At 42.5% G+C, this 15,152-nt stretch overlaps 1 protein-coding gene across 1 annotated transcript; it reads right to left on the bottom strand.

Annotated features, from left to right (window-relative positions):
- Positions 1-325: 325 nt before the first annotated feature.
- Positions 326-14,654, bottom strand: KDELR2 (KDEL endoplasmic reticulum protein retention receptor 2). The gene is made up of 5 exons (XM_014610709.3): positions 14,456-14,654; positions 8,789-8,889; positions 4,921-5,079; positions 2,481-2,733; positions 326-1,590 (listed from the first exon to the last, which is right to left on the bottom strand). The coding sequence occupies exons 1-5, from the start codon at positions 14,544-14,546 to the stop codon at positions 1,556-1,558; spliced, it is 639 nt and encodes a 212-aa protein (XP_014466195.1). The 5' UTR covers positions 14,547-14,654; the 3' UTR covers positions 326-1,555.
- Between the last annotated feature and the right edge of the window lie 498 nt (positions 14,655-15,152).

Here is a 15,152-nt window from a genome sequence, read left to right as displayed (position 1 = left end):
TCATCATCACAGAAGAAACCCTTGCAAGACACAAAAAGAATGAATACTAATACAGGATTTTCTCTGTTGCAAAGAACTCAGAAAGATCATAGCAGGTCATATTTTTTCTTCTTTTTTAACACTATGGATTTTAATTTGAAATAGTTGGGCTTAATCTCATAAATCCTGTCTGCACACCAAACAATGCTAACACTGCATGGCATCCCACGGCAACCTTGAAAGGCTCTCAAGGCATCCCAGTGTGCCATGGCACCCTGGTTAAGAACCATTAGGTGCTCCTCCAGAAAAAGGAGTACAGAACCTTAATACAAGAACAAAGATACAGTTTTCACCATTTCATAAAATGTTTATTGAGGATGGTAACACAGGATAAATCATGCAACAGCTCAGTAAAAAGGGAATCATTTAAAGAATATAAAGAATGGGAACTGGTGCTGCTGATTTTCAAACAGACTTATAAAAATCATACTAGTTGTCCAAAAGTGACACATCAAAACTCACTTGAAGCTGAACATGGACATTTCTTGTAATTTTTTAAAGTAAAGTATAAAGTATTAATAAAAAAAAAATGTAGACCTTGCTTAAAATGATCACTTACAGTTTCCTGAAGTTGAAAATTATCATCAATTTTTCAACCATAGAGTTGCAATAGTAATTTTAATTAATGCGTAGGGCTCTACATCCAAGATGTTTAACTGTCTTTTCCAGAAGGAAGAACAGAACAAAAGTGTTTGCTTGTCTCTAAGCCATGAAATCATACCCTTACCTTCTATGACCTTTATTGCCACCAGATACTTTGCAATTGCCTTCAAGACATGAAAAAAAGTAGCTAGCACAAATCATGGTGGCCACAAGACTGGATCTCTGATATCTTTCTAGTGTTAAAAAGGAGATTGGGGTGGTGGTGGTGGGGGGGGAAAATCTAGCAACTAATAGGAGAAAAAAAACCCATTTAGCAAGCCATGATTGCCAATTTTAATGGCGCTGACACTTTTCATGAAGAACTCCATGTCAGCAGATGGCACAGCATACTGGGAACCACAACTTCACATCAAATACTGGTGGGTTCATATGTGACAGATATTTGCCTTTCATAAAAATAAATATAGTGGAATGAAAACTGAATCAAAGGGAAAGAGCTATGACTACCATCCATCAGGCAGTACACGTTTATTTGTGTGCGTTAAGTGTCAATCAAATCTCAGAGAATCCTTGAAAATAAAAAAAAGTTTGCACTTATTCCTGGTCATAAACAACCCTCACAAAACCTCACTTTTGAAACTATTCCAATTGAAACTACACGCTGAATTTATTAATACAGTATAAGTTTCTTTATGTAAAAAATCTTTATACATAGTAATAAAAAAAGGTCAAGGCAAGATGCATCAAACAGAAATCCGCTGGTTGTTCTTCCTGTTTTTAGAGCTGCTGATGACCACCTGTGCTAGAAAGTTGCTTCTGATTTTCTGTCTCAAGCATCTTTGCCTTTGCTTGTGGTAAGGATTGTTCTGTCCAAGCATCCGGAAGAACAGATGCTGGTGATGATTTTTGGCACTTACGCTGGCAAGCTGAGCTTCTTTCCCTTGAGTACTGGGGGGTAGGGGGAAGAAATAGAAAAATATAGAAGTTAATAATACACAAAAGATACACATAGGAAACTAGAGTTGTGAATTATCTGATACGTTTTGCTCCTTCAGAAAAATTGCTGTTAAAAGAAAGGGTCTGTAATCAGGTCCTCAACTCTCTTCTCTATGCCAATAAAGTTCTCTTCAAGCTGAGAGGAAGAGTTGTTCACCATTGCCCTCTTGCGTGCACAAGGGAACTCTTGTAACATGAATTTTGCCTGGTGAGCATATGTTAACACCAGTAATTCCATTATGACAAGTGTAACCAACATAGCATTCACAATCCCACAGCCTTATGGTGCTACAATGGGAGGAGGGAGGGAAAGACGACCATGAGAAAGGGGCAGACCAGTTAATAGCTCTGTAGGGCTGCTGACTTCTAGAATTCAGATAAAGTAGCCACTAAATCCTATTTTTTGGTGGAGGTTCTCTCTCTACTCAAAAACAAACATACTTCTTTGGACCAGAACTAGAACTTTTGACAACATGGAAAAGCTGGGCTAACTGTACACCAACTCCAGTCTATGTCAATAAAATTCTCTTTAAGCATACAAGACAGATTATACAAGACAACATGTGTGGCCAGAAAAGGATGGGTACCCTGGCTGTTCCAAGGAAAAGGTGTACTGTGAATATACTGGACCTTATTAGTTTTAAATACACCATAGGCTCCTGACGATTATACTTACCACAGTTCTACTCATACTAGAACTCAGACAATTTACATGACAAACTACCAAAGCAGTATTAATAAGTTTAACATGTCTATACTGATGATCCAAGAGAAAGAGTTAGTTCTCTTATGCCTGACACCCACAGAGTAAGCAGTGTCATCCTAAAGTGAGAATTACTTACCTTTTGTAACATACAAATAGAAGAAGTCACAGTAAAGAATGGTCTGGACCACACCAGCAACAACAGCTATGAGGTCAAAGAAACCCTCAAAATAATAGCGCCAAATCCAATTGATTAAGTACAAGGCACGGTAGAGACCCAAGAAGAAAAGATAGTGAGTAGTGATGGTCTCTGCTTCTCCAGTTTTGCTGATCATGAAAAGCTGGGGGAGGATAGCAACTGATTCGAGATAGATGGAGAAGGTCCACAAAATCTGAAAGGAGAGAGAAACAAGCCTGTTCAGTGTCCCTGTTGATAATCCATCTTCATATACATGAGCAAGGGAGACACTTAGCTTGACTTATCACTTTCTCAACAGATACCTGCTCTGAAGAGTCTCGCGTTTCCACAGTTCTAGACAAACTTTTCAATCAAGACAAATGGAAAATTGCAAATCAGCTCTAGTTAGCCAGCAGCAGCAGCCTGCTGATGGCCTGGGTCATTCCTGATTACCTGTTCAGTTAGGAATTAGTGGCACTCACTTAAGGCTCTGGTTTGCATCAAGTCAGAAGCTTAACTACCATTAATTTCAACTACTGCAAGATCAGCAGAGGTGCACTGATATATCGGTCCATCTCACATCATCACCAATAAAAGGAAAATTGACATTATCAGCAGTCAGCTTTTTTTGGCTGATGTGGCTGATAAGGTCACCAATAAATGCTGTATGCATGCGTGCAGCCACAGCATGCACATGGCCAAGAGTGTAGCCCAGCAGCTTCGAGAGCAGCATCCAGCTGATAAGTCTGTGGGGGATGGAAAGAGCGGGGAAGGGGCAGGGGGGGAGCAAATAAAGGCCCGGTGGTGAGGGAGGGAGTAGGGCTTGGGCAGGCACTGCCCAGCTGGAGTGGAGAGGAGTGGGGCATGGGATGGAGCCAGTGCTCATCCAGGGCTGTGGGGGTGAGAGGCAGGGGAAGGGAGGGGCAGCTCCCATCACTGTGCACACTTCCAGGGGAGGCATGGCGGGGTGTGCCCCCAGGATCTATGCATGTGGTGGGCTGCCACTATGGGCTGGGGCTGCTCCAGCCTCTTCCCGGCAGCTGCGCTCGGGCTGGCTGGGCAGCAACACTGGGAAGGGGGGCTACAGTGAATTTTGAGGTGGCTCTAACCCCCTTCATAGACCCCTCTCTGAGCGCTGCTGCTGCCTACCCTATCCAGCCTGAGCGCAGCCATCAGGAAGAGCCCGGAGCCGCTCCAGTCCCAAGCCCACAGCAGGCAGCCTGCCCTCACCCTGTGCAGATCCAGAGGCACATGCCCCCCATGCCTCCCTGGGGGTGCATGCAGCAGTGCGAGCCACCCTTGCCCTTCTCCACATCCCTCAGACAAGCCACAGCTCCGTGCTGCACCCTGCTCTATCCTGGCTAGGCAGTCCCTTCCACTGCCCCACTCCCTCCCTTACCATGGACGCCTCAGTCTTTATCGGTGCACCCCTAAAGATCAGGCCTAATTACTGAAGAGCAGGAAGAACATCTTCAGTTTACCAATGTTGTTTTCTTATCTACTTTTATTGGGAAAAAAGACATTTTCAACCAATCACATGAATTTTCCAGATAAAAGCAAAATGGAAATAATGCCCCTATCAAAGTTTTACAGTGGGCACTCCTCTCTTTTTTTAAAGCTGTCTAGCATTTTAAATCTTATTCTGACTTGAGATTTAGGTCAGTTTTGTTTAGTTTATGATTAATTTTTTTAAAAACAAAAAGTTATCAAACTTTCCAATATTTAGCAAGCTTCCTGTTCACCCCACAGAAAATACACAAATGAAGGTGTTTGGTAGTACAGGACTGCATTGAAATATGGAGGTTCCTTACATTCACATTCAGTCCTAATAAACTATAGCAAAGTTATTATCTTTCCGATGTGATTAAAAAATTCCTGCATGTACATCAGATGCTAGTAATACAATTCAAAATTTCTGCAATTCCTTTTGATTTCACCAGATGGCACCCAATACTTGCCAACAGCCACAATGGCAAGTTTAAAAAGGCCCAGAAGACATCATGAAGGAAAGGATATTGCCAGGTTAACATTGCAACCACCAGTATGCATTAGGAACATGGTATCCTTCTGTACACTAAAAGAATTAAAAGGCATCTGGTTTTAGTGTCCCGACTGATTAACAGACCTTGAACTGCTGTTTTTACACACATTAAAGTTCTCTCTCAGGTCCAGACTGTGTGTGTTAGAAGTATGGGTTGAAGTCTACATCTAACAGATCTACCTATTCCAAAAACAGACTTTTAGAAGTATTTCTTATTCCAAATATGCCCTAAAATTATTTTTTCACAATCCAAACATTTCTAGCAAGTTAAAATATATTTTAAATAAAGCTGCATATTGACAGAAAACTAACAAACCATCTTAAGAGTACTGGGGATGGACACCTGCACACTCAACTAACCTCTAGAGGAGAGAAGTCATGATTGACAAGAAATGAGAGTCCACCAACAGGGACCACCAGAAACTCCACTCGGAATGTATCATGGTTTCCATCATAGGTAGCCTTAAATTTCATGTAGATCAGGTACACAGTGGCATACGAGCAACCAATGTAGATGAGCTAAAGGACAAAAACAAAATACATTATTAGGTCATCCTCTCTTCTGTGTACAACCCCCTTCCCCCTGCCCCTTAAAACTGTGTCTTTCTGGCCATCTAAAACTCCAAAAGTGCACACAAAGCAAACATGATACAGGATTTTAATCCTTTCAGAAGAGCACTAATTCCAAAGCTAATTACACATATACTTTTAAAATCTAAGTAATGATTGTGGTCATTACATTGCCACTTCTGTAGTGCAGGTTGCAAGGCAATTTGTATTGTAACCTTCTATTTTCATGGAAAACATAGCCCTAAAAGTGAAATGTGAATTCATGCCTTGCCTCTGGCCAAAAGTAAAAAGGAAGAATTGACACAAAACCTTACAGGGTAAGGAGTGGAGAGAGGACAGGGAATGAGGGTAGGGGGAGAAGTAGTTCCCCCTATAGCAGCCTTCAACTACTTGAAGGGGGTGCTCCAAAGAGGATGGAGCTGGACTGTTCTCAGTGATGGCAGACCATAGAACAAGGAGCAATGGTTTCAAGTTGCAGCAAGGAAAATTTGGGTTAGATATGAGAAAAAAAATGGTCTCATTAGGAAGGTGGTAAAACACTGGAACAGGTCACCCAGAGAGGCTGTGGACTCTCCATCTTTGGAGGTTTTTAAGACCTGGCTAAAGAAAAGCATTGGCTGCGAGGATCCTGCTTTAGCAGGGAGTTAGGCTAGATGACCTCCTGAGGTCCTTTCCAACCCTTCTTTTCTATGATTCTATTGAAGAAAAAAAGAGATGAAGGAAGGAAGAACGCAAACCCTAGCCAAATATTTAACTTGTATCTATGCATAATCCATTCATACTACATCCTTTGGGACTTTTTTCAAATATTTTCAACTGTATTTTTCAAATGCATACTGCAGCACAGGATAGCAGACAAACCTAGGTATGGTCTTTATGGCAAACTCAGTCCTCTAACAAACTATACTTACTCCATGGTTCCAAACTAACATTTTAAAAGCTCAAGATATTCGTGCCATACATGTCTCAAAGGGTTTTTTTTGTTAAAAAACAACAACCAAAACACATTGGGTACATAGCTAGATGCCCTGATCTGACAAAAACTATTTTTAATTCTGTCAGTGACTTAATCTTAATAATGCTTTGGATTTGTATAGCATCTTATAGGTGTTAGATCTCATACCAGTCTGTGTGAGGGAGATAAATAACCCTATTTTACAGATGAGGAAACTAAGAATCAGAAATATTAAATGACTTACAAAAGTAACAATCTGAATCATCCCAAAATGAGAACCTAGATTAAAGTCTAATTCAGTAGACTACTACATTACCTCCAAAACTAGTCATTTAATCTGCCCAATTCAACATTCGTAAATATTAAATACTCCAAACCAATTAGTAGTGTTTTCTAGCTCCCTATGATAGAGTTGATCGAAGGTCAGATCACTGTGTGTGGATGTAACTTTGATTACCAGCCAGGTAAGAGCATTTGCTGCAAGACAGCAAAAAACAAAAAACAGAAAACAAAATGTGCAAAGTATTAAAAAGATTAAAAAACCCAAAGGATTACCATACAAATTCTTCAAGGATATTCAAGTGAGCCAAATGGGAAGGGTTATACTCAGATGCTAATCAAATTATGAGCTTATAATACAAAATGTAGTCCTAAAAACCATTCCATGTAAAATTAAGATAGTCTGAATTGCTTCATTACAGCATCACAGGTAGCTGGCAACAGTCCTGTGCCTTGCATTTATTTTATTCCTATAAACAGAACTTTCCCATTTTGCTGTATGTTCTAAAAGTCAGTGAAACACAGTCAGAGTAGCTAACATCACTTTTCTACAAGACTTGGTAAAATCCTGGCCCCACTGAAATCAACAGGCATTTTGCCATTGACTTTAAAAAGGTCAGAATTCCATTTAGTTTAGAGAGCTGCAAGATTTCAGCTAGTTGACAAACGTATTCATACAGTAATTTATTTTTTTTTTTGCTTATCACTGGATAGATCCGAGCCACATTCCTAAACATATGCACTGAACACAATGAATTTTGTATTTGTTGAATCTTTTCATGTTTAAGGATACTAGAGAACCCATGACTCAAGGAAATTGCATCTAGTACTGCTGTACACCATTGAAAAGCCAACACTGTCTTGTTCAATGGTTTGGGACTATCAGATGGTCATTATTTTATTAAGCTAGCACTGGATTCAAGGAGAGGGCCAACTCTTTTGTGGAAGAAAAAGTTCACATGTCTGAGTATAACTGTATAAACATCATGTGTTTAATTCTCCACATTCTTTCTTTTGCTAGCTATAGCAGGAGTTTGCCCTAGAGATCAAACAGAGAACCATGACCCTGAATTATGACCAATAGATAAACAGAACAGAAACAGAAAACTAGCAATAGCCACTCCCTAATTGAGTTCAATATTTAAACAGTTGGACTCAAGCTCTTTAGCACTACCCATGTATAATGTGGCAACAGGGTGAACAGCTTGTTTCAAGAATACTTCACTCAATCCATGGTTTTTCACATTATATTAAATCAGTGAATTAAGTTTTATATTAATCACACATACGTTTGATTGCTCCAGGCAGGCTTATATGACCCAAACTATTGTTACAACATTGCTCTTCTGTTATTAGTTGTTTCTGAACTTCTAGTAACTACTACCAAGAATAGAGTTACGTGATCTTTTGACCCTAACACTGCAACACTCCTGGAAGAGGAAAGTGGACTTGAGACATTTAAATTCATTGTACTTTGGTGCTGCAAATTCTCTAAGTATTTTTCTTCCATACCCTGCTGCTGTGTCAAACTCAATGTAGAAAAGAAGCCATGTCAAAAAAGAAAGCGGAAATAAAAAAAAGCAAAAGAAAAACAGAACCAATAACATTAAAGGCACAGTCAATAAAAGAGACATGGAAGCTGAGGAAATATATTTAGCAGTGCTTTGATTTCTGGGGCCAGTTCCTGAGAACTTCTTGGGCAGACTTGGATGGGTCATTCATTTTTAGACTTGGATAAAGGCTTTTCCTGTTTTGTAATAACTGATGTTCTTAAGTTATTATGAACTAAGGGCACCTATACATGTGATGGAGCTCTGCTCTAACGCGTGCTAATTAGCATGCGTCGGAGCAGATTTGATCAAGTCTGCTGAAGCATGCCGATTAGCTGGAATAAGCTTTAGTTAAAGCGGCCCCACCGCCGTTTTGAAGCACAGGACACCAAATACATGTGACCCTGCTGGCACTTTACTTAGAGTGGCTCTCAGAGCTGCTCTAATTAAAGCACCCCCCACTCCATTCCACCCCAGAGTACGTGTATAGATGCCCTAAATGTCCTATATTTATACCCTAGATGCAACACTTGATCTTAGCCCACAAGAGGCTGACAAGTAATACAGTTTATTACATAGCTTTTAAACAAATCACTTATTTCAGCTTTCTTTTTAAATACTGTACTTGTGGCAGCATTTACTTTGGATGTAAAATCTCCTTTTACAAGCAGCTTTTAGAGATCTGTGGTAGTGAAAGTATACTTCTACTTCAGTGAAGACTTCCACATGCCTTATCTGAAGTGCTCTAGTCCTTTAATCAAGTGGATAATATGCTGGACCACCATCCACCCCAGAAAAGCTTTTGTTAATGAAATTATGAACTATGCGTGCAACAAAAATGACTAGCTTTTCTCACTTATTCAGTATACTCTACCTTCATAGATGTGTTATACAATGAAATGAATGAAGTGAAGAGATCCAGATAACGGGTGGTGAAGACCAGTGCAAAGAGAAGCTGGCTTTTCCCAGAAATACCTAAAGCAATAAAGGAAATAATTATTATACAAAAAATTTTAAAAAAAAAAAGAAAAAGAAAAGATGATGTTCTTCAAAGCATTTGGGGACAAGGGTGAGAGTAAATCCTTATTTCCAGCTGAGTTGACTACACAGTTAGGACAAAGACTGGAGCTCCCAGAACTAAGTACAAGTGTCACAAGTTTGCCCATCTTAGTGATATCAAAACTAAGATGCGAAAGGCACCACTGAACTATGCAATGAATAAGTGCTCATATTATGTAAGGTTTGGATAAAAGTTATTAGAAGTTATTCACTGACAGACAGTTCACAGGTCATGGTTTTGAAGATCATGGCATCTCTTCTGTATCATCACTACTAGTCTCTGCAAAGTAAGGCTCAATTACATTAGCAGACATTAGCTTTGTATTGTACTGAAGCATGTGACAACTCTGTCACATTATCTATTGCTGAATAGCTCAAAAGGTGTGAAGACAGAATTTGTGAACAGCATATACTGCTATTCCAGTGATAAGAGGAAAGATCATTAACAACAAAAGCTTAGCGATTTGAAAGCTATTAAAGATACTGTAATGCTGTGCATTGCAATCATAAAATTAATTTGCCCACCCATAACAAAACAAATAAATCCTATGCAACAGTCAAAGCATGCTTATTAACACAGAGGGTAAGATTTAAAAGGCCTCAGTGACATAGAGCCTGAATCCACTTTTCAAAAGTAACTTGGAAAATTAGACTTTGGGGACTAAGGTTCTGACCCTGCAAAGACTTGTGTGCACACTTAACTTTGACATCAATAGGACTACACTCAGTGCCTGAAGTTAAGATAACTTTTGCCTTGACCTTGCAAAAGCTTAAAATCACTCAGGCATTCCTGAAAACTGCCTCTAACTTATTACTTGTTATTACCGTTCTGAGCTGGTACTCCAGTGCAAACAATGGCATCCCTATTCAACACTTTTCTTGACATGCAGGTATTCTCATTGCCCAACTGTTTTAGGCAAAAGCAATCCCCTCCCAGCCATTTTAGTTGAACACGTTCAATATTGTTCAAAGTCAGAGAGAAGAAGAAAGTATATCCAGCATTTGCAAAATTATCCTATTTTATAGCAAGGTAAGACCAAATGCTACAAATCCCTACTCCTCATAACTGAGGTCCACTGACTCATTTCTTTGGTAAGGACTTTTACAAGCCAGACCATGAACAAAAAGAATCCTTTGTGATGCTTAAACTCCTTTACTGCTGGCTGAAGAGTAATTGAAATGGAGTCTCCACAATAAAATCATGAATTACACCTAAATGTAGTGTGCTGATATGTATAGCACCATATTACTGGAGGGGCTCAATGGACAGAATCCTAAAATAGCTTAACTGTAGTAATTGGTAATTTATTAAGCATTTGATTTACTAATTTCATGTGAGATAAATGTTTATCATAAACTTAATGCTAACAAACTGCCAATCCATAAAGCTCAGCATAGGAGAGGAAAAAACATAAAAGCCACAAACCTTCATTTATGCCAATGGGAAGACATGGTAGAGCTTGTTTATCTTTCTAAGCTGGAATTTTCCAAAGTTAGTTCACAGAAAATAACTAATGTACTTCTTGAGAGAAAGCCATGTTTTGAGGGTAAATTGCAAGCAAAATACCATTTCAGCACTACAAACCCTGGAGAAGTTTCTGATCATGAGCTCTCACACCAAGAAGCTCTCAACGTGTTGGAAGACAGTGGAGTTGAACGGGCATAGCAAAGGCAAGGACTATATTATACAACCATAACTAATCATTTAGCACTAGTCAGAACAGACATAGCAAGACTCTCTCTGAATATATTAAATCAATGCTATATAGACATGCCTATATATTTAAGCGTATTGCAATCTGAATTCAATATACTTGGTAAGTTACACAAAGGAAATTAAAATATGGCACTAGAATCTACAACCCTCCTATCAATTCCCAAAAAGAAAGATTTTACATTTACAGACTTCCATAAGCTATTTACACTTAATTTTGAACCTTTCCCAAAACAAAGGGTGCACTGCACTGTTAAACCAAATCTAAGACTAGAGAGAACAAGATGAGCAGGATCTTTGCAGGCCAGCATTGGGGACACACTCTCTGTCTCTGTCTCTCTGGGATAGGGTCAATGACTGCAAGTGACCCAGACTACAGGTTAGTCCAAAAGCTGGGAAATATCAACATCTGTCACCCAGTGGTGCTAGCCATGGACCCTTAGGGCCAGCTGTCAATGAATGACAGCACACCTACCCCCTGCAGCTCCCAAAATGGAGGAGGTAGTTTTTGCTGCTTTTTTCTGCTCAAGAGTCTCTTGTGTGCCTGGGGCGCAAGTCTCCCATGTTCCACCTCACCCACAAAAAGCTCTTCAGGCTTGCACTCCCTAATGTTGCCAAAAAGCAACAGTGATAAATTGCTGCACTTAAGGCCTTCACCAAGTCCCACAGCCAAGAACAGCAGTTGCAATTCACTGGTTTTTGGTTGGTTTCATTTTGCTGTTGCTGCTCACAAAAATCTAAGTGATGATGTGGCTCAAGTGCTCTGCTTACAGATTCAGGGAGAAAAACCTTATACCGATTACCATTCCCAAACTCAAACCACAATTCAGCCATCAGGAATAAAAACTCAAATTTTCACCTTAAGAAAAGGGGAAAAAAAGTATTACAGAAGAATTGATGGCTCAACCCCCCAAATCACTAAGGAAACTTCCTACTGACCACTGTTAAGTGGTAGTTCAGGCCCTAAAATGGGCACTGAAAATATTTTCAATATGTAACTAGTATCTTATGCATCCTCATGCAATTCAGACCAGCCACCCACACCCGACACGGAACACATACACCAGAACCACACTGTAGGCTTCAAGCTGGGGTCAGGCAAGACTGTATCCAAAAACAAACAAAACCCCAAATTTTCTAAAATAGCATTTTTTGCAAAAAAACCCATTTGCCTTTTCCTTGCACACTAGCTAGTCTTAGCAACAGTAACAATGACAAGTGTGAGATCTTTAGCATAGCATGAACTGCTCCATGACACATACTGACTCCAGCACAAACAATACAATGAAAGATAATATTAAAAAGAAACAAAAAAAAGCTTCATGCTCTTTTACCCTGATCATTTAGTGTATTCAGCACATAACTCGACAGGCTTTGCTACAGGTCATCTTTAGCACGCGGCAAGGAATACTGGGAGACGAGCAAATCAATTTTCAAGCAGTAATTTCCAGAACAAACGACCTAATTTGATTTAAAATGGATTAGAGAACGCAATCCGCATAAAACAGTTCTTGGAAGCACATGATTTTACAAGTTATATCGACTTCCATGTCACAAAGAGTATTTTTATAAAGGAATTCAATAGTTAGCAGCAGCATTTTGTCTGATTCCTAGTAATCATTTCTGAGTTGGTGTTTGGAGCAGCTAATGTTTTTCTAAGACACTAATTTGGATGCTAATAACCAATCTGCCCATCCAAAAACCTGATTTTTTTCTTTTCCCTCCTCCCTGCCATAGTTCTGAAGAAGCCATACAATTTAAATTTGTTATCTCCTACTTTCACCTTCCAACAATCCAGTACCCTACCAGAACAATGGAAGCCAGGATTACTCAAAACACTATTAACAGTCACCATTCCTCAGTAGATTTGTAAGCACTCATTACCCCTTCCTGATTACATAAACCACCTCTTAATACTTCAAATGGTTCAAATAGTCACTCCCCCTCCTTTCCTTATGTGGCTCCCAGGCTGTCTCCCCCTCATTTCCAGCTGCTTTTACAGACCCCCAAGCTCCTCTTGGAATAACAACCCTGGACATAGGCAGAAGCCACTGGAAAAGAAGAGTCAGCACCAGGACGCTTGCCAGCTCTGCATGGACCTGGGATAACAGTTTGGGAATCACTCATTCATTTAGGTTTGGAACAATTAAGCTTCTTCTACACTGGGAGGAAATCAGCAGTTCAATCAGTGCTTCATTTGTTCACACTCTTACTTAGTCTGAGGAAACCGTAAAGCATGTTTGAGGTTAAATTACAAAATGCTTTAACAAACAAGCTTGGTAAGCAATCATATACTGACCTCAAATGACAGGTATTTAGCAGCAACTGATGCGTTTCAGGAACAGCTTTATTAACCTTTTTTACGCAAATATATCTGTATGGAATTTTTTTCTTTAAAAAAAACCCACAGGCTCAGCCATCTGTCACAGGGAAAAGGAAAGGAACCTCAGCAAAGACACCCCCCGCCCCCTCCCCCATGCTCTCTGAAAGCCAAGCTGCTTCTGCTCAGCATCTGAGCCTTACGGATCTGAATTTCTCTTTTTTCCTCACAGTGGCAAAGACCTTTTGGGGGCAACATCTTTTATTGGACCAACCACCCAATTGTCTCTTGCATAATTCCTGGACCATCACAGCTATAGCATTGCTTCTTTTCCTCAGGCTTCTTCGACCTTTCTTGTCAAGCAAGATCAAGAAATAAGCCCAAGGAAAAAATTTACCAACTCCCAGATACCTGTTTAGAGGACAGAGTAAAGCAAATTTTCTCTGCTGAAAAAATTTAGGAAGGAGGGAGGGGGCTTGGCTCAGCTTCAATTACTCTGCCTTCAGTTTCTTTTAACACAGCATGCTGAGGATGGGAGAAGTGTGGGCCTTCTCACATGAGCTCTTTCAACTCATAGTGCTGGAAAAACAATAAGGAAGAAGTTACTTCTGGAGTATTAACTTCTAATTATCTGGCAAAGAGAAAGGCTTATTTGAAATGAACCTTGAGACTTAAGGAAATGAACCCTGAGACTTAAGGAAGCAGCTTTGGGGAGGGAGGCGCAGGCTGGTCATTAGCACTTCAGAGGGTAAGACAGGACTCTCCGATGATGTAGGTCTGCTGGAGTAATTACCGAGCCTGTGTTCAAATGAAGCCAGGTAGGAAGGATAGTGAAGCAAGGAACTGAGCCTGGCTCTCCTGAACCCTGGCTAGCATCCTGATTGTCCCCGTCACCTTTCTCCAGGCCGCATCCGTCTGGACAGATGGACTACATAACCCCAACGCCTCCACAGCCCCTTACTCGCCCCAGGAAGGACTGAACAGAGCTCTTGGGCTACAGACAACTGAATCCTTGTCAGCCGAGTAACACCCATCTGGGGCTCTGTCCTGGTCCTGGACTACCGCTGGTCAGTGCGTGTCCTGGGCTACCGCTGCGCCTGCGAGCGAGGCCCGCTCGCCCGCTCACACCCGCCTCACGACGGCTCCGAAGGGCAGCGCTGAGCTCCACAGACCTGCTTCTGCCGCACGCGTGCCCCCCTCCCCGGCCCCGTCCCCGTGCCCAGCTGGCCCCAGCCGCTGCCTCGACAGCGTGGGATGGACTCCGAGGCCTCCACGCTCGCCTGGGCCAAGCCCGGTCTGCCTGGCACCCTCGGCCCCGGTTTAAAGCGACTCCCGTGCTCGTGTGCCAGGCGCCTCCTCGCCGAACCCCGCCGCCCCCCCGCTGCCACGTCCACGCCCGGCTCCCGCGAGTGGACGGGGCCTCCCCCCGGCCCCGGCCCCGCACGCACCGGCGCAGGAGCGGGTCTTCCAGATCTTGAGCAGCAGGATGATGATGGCCGCCAGGTGGGACAGGTCCCCGGTGAGGCGGAAGATGTTCATGGCGGCGGCGGCGGCGGTGGCGGGCCGGGGCCGGGGCCCGAAGATGGCGAGAGCTCAGCGACGTGGCCCGGGGACGTGGCCAGACAGCCAGCGAGCCCGCTGCACGCCGGGAGCCGGGCCGGGCCGGGCCGGGCCCCGCCCCCGGGGAGGGGCGCCCGCCGGCGGGAGGAGGGCTTCCACCCGCACCGGGAAGATGTTGCGTGGACGTGGGGCCGGGGCTCGTGTGTGTGGTCGGGCGGCCGGGGGGGGCTGCACCGTCCTTCGAGGCCGGGCCCGGCTCGTCCCCTCCGCTGAGTCGACTACGGGTTGCCCTGCTCTGCGCGGCAGGCGGGTCCTGCGAGACGTGGAGCTCGCCCTCGCCTAAGGGGACCGACCCCACGTTACAATGTAACAAGCAGGGATACCTCCCAGAACCCCAGGCCCATTTCTGGCACGTTTACAAGCTCGTTTTGGTACTCGCCAACAGCAGACAGTGCACACAAGCACAGGCATGATCATAGTGGGGACCAGGGGTGACGCGTACGGGGTGCCGCTCGCCACCCTGCCGCCAACACCACCAGCAATGTCTGCAGGTGGTCCGTGATCCCCATGGGCCGCCGCCAACGC

The sequence above is a fragment of the Alligator mississippiensis genome, chromosome 13, assembly GCF_030867095.1.
Source record: "Alligator mississippiensis isolate rAllMis1 chromosome 13, rAllMis1, whole genome shotgun sequence".
Taxonomy (NCBI): Eukaryota; Metazoa; Chordata; order Crocodylia; family Alligatoridae; genus Alligator; species Alligator mississippiensis.
Note: the sequence above shows the minus strand (reverse complement) of the source record. Positions and strands in the feature narration are given on the sequence as shown.